This window comes from Eutrema salsugineum, unplaced genomic scaffold (assembly GCF_000478725.1).
Source record: "Eutrema salsugineum unplaced genomic scaffold, Eutsalg1_0 scaffold_2, whole genome shotgun sequence".
Lineage (NCBI taxonomy): Eukaryota > Viridiplantae > Streptophyta > Magnoliopsida > Brassicales > Brassicaceae > Eutrema > Eutrema salsugineum.
In genome coordinates this window covers 4,683,432-4,697,081 of record NW_006256829.1, presented here as the reverse complement: position 1 = coordinate 4,697,081, position 13,650 = coordinate 4,683,432, and the positions used below count along the sequence as shown (strand labels likewise).

The following is a 13,650-nucleotide window of genomic DNA, read 5'->3' as shown; positions in this document are numbered from 1 at the left end:
CAAGGATCAAACAACTCAGCTTATAATTACGTAAGATTTGCCAAATCTGATTGTGTAAAAGTTAGTAGGGGAATATCAGTCTGTCTACTGCAAGGCCAAATGTTAATAAGTTTACAACATTCTTATTAATTTTAACAAAACGCCAGGACTTTAGTTCACTTAAAATCTAATTTATCGTAAACTGAGATCCACGACCGATTTGCATCCAGTTATTATTTGCATGAATGTAGAATCAAAATCTTTAAAACTCTAATGATTAAGTATATATGTATGTAATTATTAACGGACAAGATGATATGACATCGCAACATGTTATAGTAGCTAGAAGACGGTATTTGAGATATGGTGAATCCACATTAATATTTCTTCTTTAACAAATTGATCAACCAAACATGGTTGCCCATCATAATTATACATATATACCTACAAAAGATATTTTATCTATGCACACAATAATGTGTTTGTGGAACATAGCATACATGTACTATATGTCTATGTGCATGGGCCAGACATGTTTATGGGATTTTTACAAAGGAACATATATCCTTTGTACCCAACCTAAAGTATGGTCTTCAATGCATTTCTGTCACATGGAATTTCTATCTATTTCCACTTGAATGAAAAGAAATGCCGTAAAAAAGGAACATAGAAATGTTTGTATAATATTGTTCTTACTGAAATAAAATTAGAATTATCACTTTCAAAAATCGACTCATCAATAAGACAATAACTCATCATAAATACTTTGAACTATGTATAATTTAGTTTAAATTTTAGAATTTTTAATGAAAAAATCATTTAAGTAAATAAATTATGAAAATTAGTTTTTATGATAATTTTTGTCTGTATCTTTTATAAAATAAAAATTTATATAAGACTATAGTAAAGATGTGCAAAAAAAGTTTAAATTGGGCCTTAAAAAGCGTATTGGAAGATATTGGGCTTAATAGTTGGGCGATTTCTTAGATGATATAACAAATGGGTGAAACGACACCGTTTACATGGTTTTCTCTTGTAGCAATTGAAGCTTACCCGCTCATAGGAAATTGGATGGCCACAAGCGCACCACACCATCACTTAACCAGAAATAAGCTAAACCATTTCTGGTGTGGCTGTGTCCGAGTTTTCGAATTCGAGATTCTGCTTGAGAATCAGTGGCATGAATATATTGAGCGGTTGGATCATCATAGTTCATATTTGATATTCACATATAGTTTCTCGTGAAACACGCAAAGGTTGAAGCAAGCTTAAAGGGTTATCGTTTTACTGATTTGTATATAGCGTACTGCCGGTGTAAGCATCTGCGTTCGGGGTTTTGTTGTGTTTAGTGATGAATTGTCATGAAAGGTTGCGAACTTGAGGCGTTTGAGTTTGTGGGTTATTGTTTTCCCCGGTGAAACATGCGAAATTTGATGATTTGGTTTCTCTTTGATTGTTCTCGCTGGTGAAATTTCGTTGGAAAAGATGCAAGCTTTAAGCATTTGGCCATTAAAGTTTGGTCTTTTAGTTGGATCAAGATTGGAATTTGAGTTGGATTGTTCATGTTATGTAGTTAGCCCTAAGACTAGAAAGAGGCAATATTTTGTTGAACAGGCTTGCTTTGGTAGTATATCAAGCTTTCTCTTGGTTTCGAGTAATAGGAAATTTGAAGGTTTGGCCATAAATCCTAGCACAAAGGTTCTTTTTCTCTGTGAGCCAAAGAAAAGTTTGTCAGGATCATCGGTTGGGGTAGGATGGGCCACGGAGCAACGTGAACTCGGGGAGGAAGTCTCCAGAGAAGATTCAAGTTCAGTTACTGCATCGGACTCTGATCATTCTAAATCACAGGCTGTAACTGGAGGAGAAAAAACCAATGCAAGAGTTGATGTCAGAGAATTGGCGTATAGTTTACGAGCTGCTAAGACAGCGGATGATGTGGATGTTGTTCTCAAGGAAAAGGGAGAATTGCCTCTTCAAGTCTATTGTGCTATGATAAGGGGTTTTGGCAAGGACAAGAGACTGAAGCCTGCAATGGCAGTAGTAGATTGGCTTAAGAGGAAGAAGATTGAGTCAGGCGGTTTGATCGGTCCAAACCTTTTCATATATAACAGCCTTTTGGGTGCGATGAAAGAGTCGAGAGGTTTTGGAGAAACAGAGAAGATACTGAGTGATATGGAGGAAGAAGGGATTGTTCCAAACATCGTCACTTACAATACTTTGATGGTTATTTACATGGAGGAAGGAGAGTTTCACAAGGCCCTTGGGATTCTTGATTTAGTCAAGGAAAAAGGTTTTGAGCCTTCCCCGGTAACATACTCAACGGCTTTGTTGGTCTACAGAAGATTAGAAGACGGCATGGGAGCTCTCGAGTTCTTTGCTGAGCTCAGAGAGAAGTACTCAAAGAGGGAAATAGGGAACGATGCTGATTACGATTGGGAGTTTGAGTTTGTTAAGCTCGAAAACTTCATTGGTAGAATATGCTACCAAGTGATGAGGCGGTGGCTTGTGAAAGATGAAAACTTGACCACCAAAATGTTGAAGCTTTTGAATGCAATGGATAATGCGGGGCTTAAACCCAGTAGGGAAGAGCACGAGAGGCTTATATGGGCGTGTACGCGTGAAGAACATTACGTTGTTGGTAAAGAATTGTATAAAAGAATCAGAGAGAGGTTTCCTGAGATAAGTCTATCTGTCTGCAACCATTTGATTTGGCTGATGGGTAAGGCTAAGAAATGGTGGGCGGCGTTGGAGATCTACGAGGATCTTCTTGACCAAGGACCTGAACCGAACAATTTGTCTTACGAGCTAGTGGTTTCTCATTTCAATATCTTGCTGAGTGCAGCTAGCAGGAGAGGGATATGGAGATGGGGAGTTAGGTTGCTTAACAAAATGGAAGATAAAGGATTGAAACCGCAGAGCAGACATTGGAATGCGGTTCTTGTAGCGTGCTCAAAAGCCTCTGAGACCGCTGCTGCAATCCAAATCTTTAAAGCAATGGTTGAAAACGGCGAAAAGCCAACGGTAATCTCATACGGTGCGTTGCTCAGTGCGCTTGAGAAAGGGAAGTTATATGATGAGGCGTTTCGGGTTTGGAACCATATGATTAAGGTAGGGATTGAGCCGAATGTTCACGCGTACACGATCATGGCTTCGGTTTTGACAGGGCAGCAAAAATTCAATCTTTTGGATACCCTTCTCAAGGAAATGAGTTCAAAGGGTATTGAGCCGAGCGTTGTGACTTACAACGCGATTATAAGCGGTTGCGCGAGAAACGAGCTAAGCGGTGTGGCCTACGAGTGGTTTCACCGTATGAGAGGTGAGAACGTTGAGCCTAATGAGATAACTTACGAGATGCTGATCGAGGCTCTTGCGAACGATGCGAAGCCAAGGCTTGCTTATGAGTTGCATTTGAAGGCTCAAAACGAAGGACTTAAGCTCTCGTCTAAGCCGTACGATGCGGTTGTTAAATCTGCTGAGAGTTATGGAGCCACCATTGATCTTAATCTTTTGGGTCCTCGTCCAGTGACGCCCAAGAAAGAGAAGAGGGCTTAGTGTATTATTTATGTTTTTGATGTAACGAACATTGTACAAGAGTGTTTACGTAAGTAACTGAATTGGTTGCCGATATTGAACAAGACTTAAACCCAAGAGCGCAGAGCAAGCAGTTGGATCTTGCTTGAAACAATGAAACATAACATGAAGTGATTTTGATTTTAGTGAGATGAGGAGTATAAAATCAACCGAGTTATCCAATAATTCACTCCGTCCATTATCATTGTTTCATCGAATTTTTAGGTTTTGCAAGTAAATTAGAGATTTAGTACACGTCCTCTCTAGTCGTATACTGTATACACATGCCAACGTGGCAACGACACCAGTCCAAGCAAGACTGAGTTAAGTCATAAACCAAAAAATACGTTATACAAATAGCTTCTTGAAATTTACAGCTTTTATTACTATGATACGAATTTATTTATTCGTTTAGACACGGAGGTTAATTTAATCTATCGCACTGACAATTTTTGTAAAAGAAAACTAACAATATAATTATATAATTAGTTCGATGATTGCAAAAATCCAAACACTTGACGGAAGCAACATCGTCGTCATTGTCTTTTACACCAACAACTACGATCACCATGATCTACAAATGTACATAAATATGTTATTTTGGTCCGATCAAATCAATTCTTAAGAGAAATATTTTAGTTATCGATATTTTAGTAGAAGTGGTTACTTAATGGTTTTTTTTATATATAAAAAACATCAAATGCATGCTTTCGAATGAAGTAGGTACAGTCAATATTTTATTCTTCTAAAAGTAGGTAGGTACAATTTATTTTGGAGCTCATTGTTAATTTAGAAACGGCTCAGTTTTCATACAAAAAAAAAAATATTTGATAAAAGGTTTTGTCAATTCAACAGGTTCTGTTTATTATATGTTTCCTTTAATATTGTTTAAAGAATGTTTCTTTTAATAGATGAAAGGCCGCACTGACCTAATTCACCTAACTATAAAGAACACATTGAAAACATATAAGTTTATATCGAGCATATAATATAAATTATAAATACAAAATTTATTGTGTCGCACATATGAGGGATATATGATTGGTTTTGCTATATATGTTTCCCGTTTTTATTACGTGTTACAAGAACTTCAAATGTAACAATGAAAATTTACTTAAACAACAATGATGATGGTGATCCTAGGAACAAAAATAATATAGGTTTATTAAAAAAATTGAGTAAAATATAGTCACTAATTACTATAGCTATTTGGGGGTAAATTAGTCATTATATATATGCATACAAATTGTACGAGCAAATTATAATACATCCGTGCACGCCATGCATAATCCACATCGATATTACATACATGAAATTAAGTTACTAATTACTTACGATAATTATATACTTGTTGATATATTACAATGTTGTATCACATTTTGTCATAAAAGGAAAGGAGTATCATCGAGATTGGCAAAGAGGTCCCATGGTAACAAAGGATCCGTCATATCCAAATCCCATTGCTCTAAAGAGATGGAATCTTCAGCAAGATATGATGAAGATTCACTTCCTGAAATATTACTATACAAAGATGAGAAAGAAGAAGACGAGATAGATATCTCGTTGCCTTGCATTTCAAATAGAGATCCGATGTCTACTTCTTCTGCACATAGAGTTTTGCAGTTTTTCGCCATAAGTTCTGCGTCATTATCGGACATTATTAATGTTTTCGTTGTGTCTGTTATAACACCATCTTTTGGAATTTGATCCTTAGTTTTCTCTCCTTCCTTGATGGTAGGTTTGATTTTCTGGTTTGGATCGGTTTGGTCCATAATATTATTCATCGGTTCATGCGTAGCCGGATCTAAACCAAGATGTTTCATCTTCTTCTTGATCTTCGTATTCCAGTGGTTTTTTATTTCGTTATCAGTTCGACCAGAGAAATGAGAGGCAATTTTAGACCACCTACGACGTCAAAGCATTCATAACACATGTCAGAAGCGAAAATATCAATAGCACTTTATACTACAAGTCTCATGAACTATAAACAAACCAAAAACGTTTACCGCATGAAGGATATGTGTATATAAATCTATACTACATGTATAAATCACATTACATATTTTTCCACAACCTATTCTTCACTCAAAAGTAACCCACTGCCATGCACAGATACGTATACTTCAAACTTAATTTTTGCTTTATAAAACATTTTTTCATAATTTTTAGAAAGAAATAAATGAACTCATGAAAAAATTTGAATGAAACATCTCGGACCTAAATCCATGCCACGTACGGTTACATTTGGAGATTTCATAATATAAAAAAAAACTAGTTTGAATACCGACTAAAAAAAATTATATGATAAAAATTAAATGAATTATCGTACCGATTTCCAAGTTGAGAGTGAAGTTCCATAATCCGATCTTCTTCAGCATCAGTAAAACCACCTCTCTTGAGATCGGGTCTCAAATAGTTTATCCATCTCAATCTACAGCTCTTCCCACATCTCAACAAACCTTCAAAAAGATCAGAAAAGCAAGAGATTAAAACCCTAATTAATTATGCATGCAGGTATAAATATAAATTTTTATATAAACAAAATAAGCACCTGCGAGTTTGGGGACAATTCTCCAGCAGTGGATGCCATTGTTAAGAATGAAGTTCATGAGTCTATGATCTTCTTCTATAGTCCATGGACCTCTCTTCAATCCAATTTTGTCACAACAAGGTTTTCTCCCCATTGATTTTTTTTTTAAAAAAGGAAACTCTACATATAGCTATAATAATGCTAATGTAAAGCAAAGCGAGAGAGGTTGATGAGTTAGCCAGAAATATAACGAAGAGAGCTTTGTATCAAGTAATGGGCATCACTTATAAATAATAAGAGGTGAGTTGGGAAGGGCAAAGATTCTCTCTTTTGACAGGTCACTTACAGGCTAAAAGACAAATAAATCCAAATTTAAAAAGCTAAACACTAATAAGTGAAGCAGTAAATAATGATTGCGGAGACGCTTAAACAAAGATTTAGTGAGAAGTGTGTGAGGTTGTTTTACAATAATATGAACTTGTCGACAAACTTCTTTTAGCTTATGATTCATTAGTTATCAAAGTTTGCACTAAAGCAATACTTAAACTAATTAAATGCGTATAAATAAACTACTTGCAATCAACTATTAGCCATTACACAGTGATCTTGTTTCTATAAGGAGAGACTAACTAATTATTATTCATACGTGTGGTGGCGGCAGAAGAATAATCCTCGTTCATTAATTACTTCACTAGCCATTAATTCTTCATTGTAAACAGTTTAAATAACAATAAATTCCAATTTTTACCGACCCAAAAGTTTAATTGGGATTTCGATTTGAGATTTCCTGAGTTTTTTTTTTAAAAAGAACTACAACATTATTAATCAAGTTTCCACAATATATTACAAGTTATTTGTTTGCTTTATTTCTTATGTTGAGTTTATGATTATTAATATGCTTTATTTCTTATGTTGAGTTTATGATTATTAATAGTATATGCTTACTTTAATTGATAACTAAAGGAATTTCATTAGTTGAATAATAATGTTTTGTTAAAAGTGTGGTTAAAAGAAAACGATTGGAGATTTGTTTGGATTCATTGGTCTCCTCCTTCAAACTTCAGCCTTGTGCCTATTCGGTCATCAAAGCATCTTTTATTTTTCCATTATTCTGTTTGTAAATATATTTGTAGTTGCTATGAATACTTTTTACGTCATCATATGTTAGTTTGCACTTTGCACTTCATGATTAGGCAACTTGCTTAGTAAAGAAAGTCGATTTTATATTTCGTGAGCTATAATATGTACACTATGTAACAAAATGATTTAGCATAATATTTTCATAAATGACCAGTTTGATGCCAACAAACTACAATTGGCATTAAAATACTCCAAAACCAAAACGGAGGGGATACTCGCGTTCATGCATGAAGGAATATTCTCCAAGTACGTGAAGGTATATGCATATGTCAAATATGGATCAATTAGAAATCTATCTTATTATAGATCAATGCTGAAATTTATTAGGCTATGTGTCATAGTCTATTATAATCTTTAATTATCAACCTAACTCGATATATGTTTTATAAAAGAAAAAACCATTTTGTACATCTAAATTGTGTTAGTTAGTTTTGTATATATTGAATATATTTAATTCGTCGTGAAAAACAATGATGAATCTCATCATGCCATCCAAGAGCTGAATGCAAAAATGGATAAGATATTGAGCTCTAGCGGACTAAGAATCAAAATTAAGAAAAGGAAGTTTGTTTTAAAAAAGAGAGTATTTGATTCGTCATGCCTCATAATGTGATGTGAAACATTCAACTTTCATTAAGCTACTATATAGAAAACTATTCGAACGAGTTATATATTAGACGTCAAATATTTATATATATATATAGGACCGCGAAAATCCGATTGAAATCACGAATAAAAAATAGCAATATTATAAACGATATGTTAAGGTAAGAGATTAAAACGAGAGTTAGAAAACCGATTGAAAATAGACGAAAACACGGAGTCGAGATATAATCTCTTTCCTTAACTCAATAAATCGTCTGTAATGTGTGACGGTTTGTTGCGATTTTTGAATCACAGGATACAACCGTGATGAGATTATTACGCAACACCCGTAATAGAATCTGCGAACTGAAATTATACTACGTTATAGCTCTCGAGACACTTACGATATTAAGACGAGAGGGATTTGCTGGAAAGAATTATTTGCTGTGTGTTTAGAGTATTCGAGAATTCGATTATAATTCGATGATTTAGAATGAGAGAAGAGGGCGTCTATTTATACTGGAAGGTTCAGCTTGATCCGCAAGGAATAAGCTTTGGCGAAAAGGAATATTCACGGAATATTCACCTTTTTCTGCAAGTAAAAGGATTCAGAAATCTTCTGTTATTATCTGAACGCAATCTTTTATTTCTTAAGATTTATCCTTTCAATATGCAAAAATATTTCGTAAGAACTAAGAAGCCTATGATCCACACCCAGCTATATAGAGCCCAAGAGCCCAATAGCTCAAGAGCCCAAGAGCCCTAAGAGCCAACTAAAAAATGAGCACGAGCACGAGCCCGAGCCCAGCACCAACACCGGCACCGGCGACGACGGCAGCGCGTGTAGGTGTTTTTGCATAATGCCGTTTTACTTCCACAATGCTGCTGACCCTTATTTGTGAGATTTTTCTCTTTTGTGAACAATGTAGGACAAATACACTTCCACTAAACTTTCACTTTTAGTTATAGCCAATAGGAACATTTCATTTCTATAGGCTCAAATCCAAATCTCAAATAAATTTATAAGGTCTATTTGCTTATTAAACTTCATTTCTTATTTACACACAAACTCAATCTTACAAGTCTAAATGCTTATTAATATTAGATTTCAACAATATATAAAACAAAAAAGTTATAGATTTTATTTATTATTATTGACGTATATATATAAGAGATCGATGTTTTCATTTCGTAAATTGTACATTACTGTTTGTAGTATACAAGCTTTTTTGTCGAGTATTATACGACCTTATTCAGCAAAATAACTATATTTCAATTCTTTATCATTGCGTGGCGCATCATAGTCTTGACGAAAATAAGATTGTAGCTAACCAAATATTCGATTTTGTTTTGGTTCACTGAACTGAAGTAAGTTTTAGACTAGTACAATAAAGTATAGAATATGTGGGGACCTTGACGGAAGAATAGTTACACGAGGGACCGTTGGCCAAAGGAGTATACACGGGAGCCTATGTAAGAAAATTATTAATACACGGGGGACCAATATTAAACATCTTACCATTTACAAGCCCACTAAAATATAATCTTAGCTTTTTAGCCCATTAGGTCGAACTTATTTCCACATCTTCATTAAGTGGGATAGGCCTAAAGATCGAACTGCCATTTTAGTTTCTCAGTTCTCACTGACAAAGAGATTCTCCCTTTCCCCCTGTTAACCGGTTAATTTGTAGTACACATTTCGTTTTCGTTTCTTCGTATATTTTTTTCTGTAATTATTACTTATTTGTTTGCAACAATATTATTTTTAAGAATAGATATATCATTTTGTTTTTTTATAGCTGCGAAATTTGTTTGCTTTCAGGAATGCTATTATTTAGTTACTATTTTTTTCGGATGTTTTAGCTTAAACTTTTTAAAAAAAAGATTTTAGCTTAAACTCGTTGCTAAAACTTGGAATACTCTATTGGTAAATTCAAAGTCACGTACCTAAGTAAACCAGTACTAAAATTACATTATTTTATACCACATCAAGAGCAAAAAAAAACATATCAGCCTCATAGGAAGTACATATATACACCAATTTCTATTTGGTCGCAGTCTAACAAAACCGGATTGAGCTATAATCGATCCCTAATCAAACCGGAACAATTTGGTTTGGTCACTAAACGTCTCTCTCTCTCAAAGTAACAGCTGTTCCAGGACATTAACGAACATATAAATGGGTGCCCACTAACAAGTTCAGACACATCACCATGTTACATATCTGTCCTTTTTTCCGATTTTTTTTTGTGGTTTTTTTTTTTAAATGTCTAAGCGAACAACATGTAATGACAACGACTAATGATCGTCTCAACACGAATACTAATTCTTAAGCGTTGACTTTTAAATCCACTAACCAATTTTATAAAACCTTTCCCTCTCTATAAATTCAGACCCCTTGGTTGATACATCCTACAGAGAACAACAAAGAAAGACACCAAAGTAGGAAGACGAAGAAGGAGAAGAATAATTGAAATGGCAGCAAGAAGTCCTTTGATCCGCTTCGCCTTCGTCTGCATTGTCTTGGCCGTGTTGGTCATGACTGCCGAGTCGCACAACGGACACCACCATGGTCCGACTAAGGCTCCGTCCCCGGCTCCAATGCCACATGGACCAGAGGCTCATGCTCCGGCTCCAAGTGCTGCCACTTTCTCCGCCTACCCTCAGCTCATCGCCACCGCTTTGGTCGGTGCCTTGTCTTTCGTCTTCTGAGATGTGTTTCTATTCTAATTAATATCGTTTCTCTCTCGATCGAGTAATATTATTTATTTTTATCTCATGTCTTCCTTCTTTCCTTTCGTTTTCTGAGAGATTGTCATGATCTGTTTCTGTTGCCCTAATAAGTCCTATCTATAACTCCTTTTATGTTTTTATCGTATTTTCTACATTTAGACATCAACAAATGCATATCCAAACTAACAAATAAAAAATAAACACCCGAATATTGTAGTAACTTTTTTTTTTTTTGAACAAATATTGTAGTAACTTGCAACCAAAACCATGAGTACACCAGAATGTTGTAGTAGTTTGCAACCCACTGAATCATCAGATGTGCAAACTCAAAGCCGAATAATTTAAAATTCATTAGAACAACATGTAACGATACCAAAGTCAACGACCGTTCTCAAGAGTTACAAGACTCATTCACCAATCCTCCTTTGACTTTGCATCTATCCACTTACCATTTTAATACAATCTCTCTATCTCTGAGTCTCTGACTCTCGCCATATATTCAATAACACAATAATGTTCCCTCAATGGCTTTTTTTAAACAAAAAAAAATATATCATCTAGGACACTAGTCACTCGTTTACGTCAACAAAAAAAGGTCACTCGTTTATGCATTTTAATTTGACGTTAAGAATCTTCAAATATGAATTAACTGCGCAAAGTTGGTATTATAAACTCAATTACAAAAAAAAATCCAAAACCTTTAGAATTATAGTTAAAGAGGCATAACATTTTAATTGTTTTAACCCAATTTTATGCAGTCATTTCATACTTGAATATGTAATCTGCAACCATAATATTTAGAGAATAAATTTGGCAACTGCAAATCTTTGAAAATTAAATGGACATTCTTTTCGAATATTTTACAGAATAAGAAATAATTAATGAAAAACGAACTAAAATAAATAAATGGTGTAAATTAATAATGAGCCTGCCTCAACAAAGAATAAAGCCCAACAAGTATTTATTTTCTTGAATAAACGGAGCCCAACAGAGGCGCGTTTTGGTTCGACGTTTGCCTTATCCTTTCGTCTCATCTTCATCGTCGCCTCTGAATTTAGTTTTCCAGAATCTCTTAAATTTCAAAATCCGTAGGAAGAGGATTGAAGAAAAATGGCGCAGATGGTTGCGATGCCTGTAGCGCACTCGCTATCACTCATTTGCAATTGGACAAAATCCAATTCTCTCTCTCGCAACACTCTTGCTCTGCCAGCTTCAAACGCTCCCAAGGTAATGTTCTCTCTTGCGTATGATTGTTGTAATTGAATTTGTCTTGGTGTCATTTGTGCTAGTTTTCTATTAGGGGCTGAAGAAATCTTGTGTATAAGTGTGTGACTCACAGTTTAAACCCTACTAAGACCGAATCAATATAGGTACTTGTCTCTGGTTTTAGGGTGTTTTTGGTTTTTGTATTGAAATGCAGAAGCAAAGTCTAAGCATCCGAAGTGCTCGTGTTGGAGGTGTGGAGATTCCGAGCAATAAGAGAATTGAGTACTCTCTTCAGTACATTCATGGGATTGGCCGAACAAGGGCTCGCCAGATTCTCGTTGATCTCCAGATGGAGAACAAAATCACCAAAGACATGGCCGAGGAAGAACTCATCATTCTTCGTGATGAAGTCTCCAAGTATATGATCGAGGGTGATCTGGTATACACTTTTCTCCTACATCTAGCACAAAAGCAATGTGCATATAGCAGTCTATGTTTTTCTCCAGTCTCAACTAGTGATATGAGATAGCAACAAAAAATTTTGCTGCTGAATTGCTTTAGTTTGTGGTTTCATGATGGTTTTGGTTTGTGTTCTTTGGCCTTAGCGAATGAATTTGTGATTTGTGTTGTTGTGGGTGTGTGTGCAGAGGAGATTCAATGCTCTTGCGATCAAGAGATTGAAAGAGATCCAATGTTACCGTGGGGTAAGGCACATTCAAGGGCTGCCATGTCGTGGACAGAGAACCAAGAACAACTGCAGGACTCTTAAAGGCAAGAAAGTCGCTATTGCAGGGAAGAAGAAAGTTTCCAAGTAAACATGATCTTGATTTCCTTCTTGTTTTGTAATACTCTTTTTAGTTTGTCTAGTTTCTCTGTTTAAATTGTGATTTGTAATCCTTGAAACTTGGTTCGAATTGAGCCCTCTCCAGATTATCTTCGTTTTTCTGGCTATTGTTATTCCATATCTTCATCACTCATTATAAAGCTACAGAAAAAGTTGAAGGTTTTAGCATTCAAGAATCGTCTCATTGGACTTAGGGGTGGAGATGATTATATAAAACATTTAACAAAGAGGTGCTCCACAACATGTTGATTTCAAACCAAGAACAAACCTGAGAATTTGATCGAACCAATATGGTTTATTCAGAATATGTACACATGAATACATCATCATGCTTCAAAAAACCAAAAATAAAAATAAAACAATTGATAACTTTTGAGAAAAAAAACTCAAATTTTGAATTGTCTCTAATCCTACTCACAAAATCTTGCTATCATACAAAAATGAAAAATTTATTATATAATAGAAGAGTTTTCTATCTAAATTGTCCAAATCAACAAACCCTTAAATAAATATGCATTTAATACATATATATTTATATTTATTATTAGTATATTAAATATAATTACATATAATAAAAAGAATTTTAACGTTAAAAAAAAGAAATAAATGACAATTAAATATCAATAATTAAATAATTTTGTAATACTAACTAAATTTATAATATCTATATTTTATTAAAATGATATAGTGTTAAATTGAAAAACAAAATTAAAAAACAGTAATAATTAAAAAAAAGTCAAAAGACAATTAAAAAAATAAAAAATAGAAGAAATAGGATAAATTAAAATATAAAAAAAAAAGATGAAGACAAACAATATCAAAAAAAAAGATAAAAAAAAACAAACAAAAAAATAAGACGAAATCTATGAAAAAGAATTTGAAAAAAAAAGAGGAAAAAGAACTAGAGAAATTTTTGAGAATATGAAAATAAAATCGTTAAAGGTAATAAATGAAAACAAAAGATAAAGATAACAAACTATATGAAAATATGAAAATGAAAAAAGAGAAAAAAATATAAAAAAATATAAAAATACACAAATAAGGATAACTAATAGAACAGATG

At 34.2% G+C, this 13,650-nt stretch overlaps 4 protein-coding genes across 4 annotated transcripts; 3 read left to right on the top strand and 1 right to left on the bottom strand.

Annotated features, from left to right (window-relative positions):
* The first annotated feature begins 1,061 nt into the window (after positions 1-1,061).
* On the top strand, positions 1,062-3,607 carry LOC18017211 (pentatricopeptide repeat-containing protein At3g46610). The gene has a single exon (XM_006399883.2). It carries the CDS (start codon positions 1,465-1,467, stop codon positions 3,529-3,531), a length of 2,067 nt encoding a protein of 688 aa, XP_006399946.1. The 5' UTR covers positions 1,062-1,464; the 3' UTR covers positions 3,532-3,607.
* Positions 3,608-4,931: 1,324 nt separating this feature from the next.
* LOC18017210 (transcription factor MYB20) lies at positions 4,932-6,242 on the bottom strand. The gene is made up of 3 exons (XM_006399882.2): positions 6,101-6,242; positions 5,879-6,008; positions 4,932-5,454 (listed from the first exon to the last, which is right to left on the bottom strand). Exons 1-3 carry the CDS (start codon positions 6,231-6,233, stop codon positions 4,932-4,934), a joined length of 786 nt encoding a protein of 261 aa, XP_006399945.1. The 5' UTR covers positions 6,234-6,242.
* Positions 6,243-10,224: 3,982 nt separating this feature from the next.
* LOC18017194 lies at positions 10,225-10,516 on the top strand. The gene has a single exon (XM_024156786.1). The coding sequence runs from the start codon at positions 10,280-10,282 to the stop codon at positions 10,514-10,516; it is 237 nt and encodes a 78-aa protein (XP_024012554.1). The 5' UTR covers positions 10,225-10,279.
* Positions 10,517-11,509: 993 nt separating this feature from the next.
* On the top strand, positions 11,510-12,751 carry LOC18017193 (30S ribosomal protein S13, chloroplastic). Its single transcript, XM_006399880.2, has 3 exons — positions 11,510-11,764; positions 11,958-12,182; positions 12,391-12,751. Exons 1-3 carry the CDS (start codon positions 11,648-11,650, stop codon positions 12,556-12,558), a joined length of 510 nt encoding a protein of 169 aa, XP_006399943.1. The 5' UTR covers positions 11,510-11,647; the 3' UTR covers positions 12,559-12,751.
* The last annotated feature ends 899 nt before the right edge of the window (positions 12,752-13,650 follow it).

What these genes read in the sequence shown, in the direction of transcription:
- LOC18017211 (XM_006399883.2), top strand. Translation starts at nt 1,465, where the DNA reads ATGCAAGCTTTAAGCATTTGGCCATTAAAGTTTGGTCTTTTAGTTGGA.
- LOC18017210 (XM_006399882.2), bottom strand. Translation starts at nt 6,233, where the DNA reads ATGGGGAGAAAACCTTGTTGTGACAAAATTGGATTGAAGAGAGGTCCA. An exon ending in AATTGTCCCCAAACTCGCAG is followed by an intron (nt 6,009 to 6,100) that starts GTGCTTATTTTG and finishes ATCTTTTTGAAG; the next exon opens with GTTTGTTGAGATGTGGGAAG. An exon ending in CACTCTCAACTTGGAAATCG is followed by an intron (nt 5,455 to 5,878) that starts GTACGATAATTC and finishes TTGACGTCGTAG; the next exon opens with GTGGTCTAAAATTGCCTCTC.
- LOC18017194 (XM_024156786.1), top strand. Translation starts at nt 10,280, where the DNA reads ATGGCAGCAAGAAGTCCTTTGATCCGCTTCGCCTTCGTCTGCATTGTC.
- LOC18017193 (XM_006399880.2), top strand. Translation starts at nt 11,648, where the DNA reads ATGGCGCAGATGGTTGCGATGCCTGTAGCGCACTCGCTATCACTCATT. An exon ending in CAGCTTCAAACGCTCCCAAG is followed by an intron (nt 11,765 to 11,957) that starts GTAATGTTCTCT and finishes ATTGAAATGCAG; the next exon opens with AAGCAAAGTCTAAGCATCCG. An exon ending in ATATGATCGAGGGTGATCTG is followed by an intron (nt 12,183 to 12,390) that starts GTATACACTTTT and finishes GTGTGTGTGCAG; the next exon opens with AGGAGATTCAATGCTCTTGC.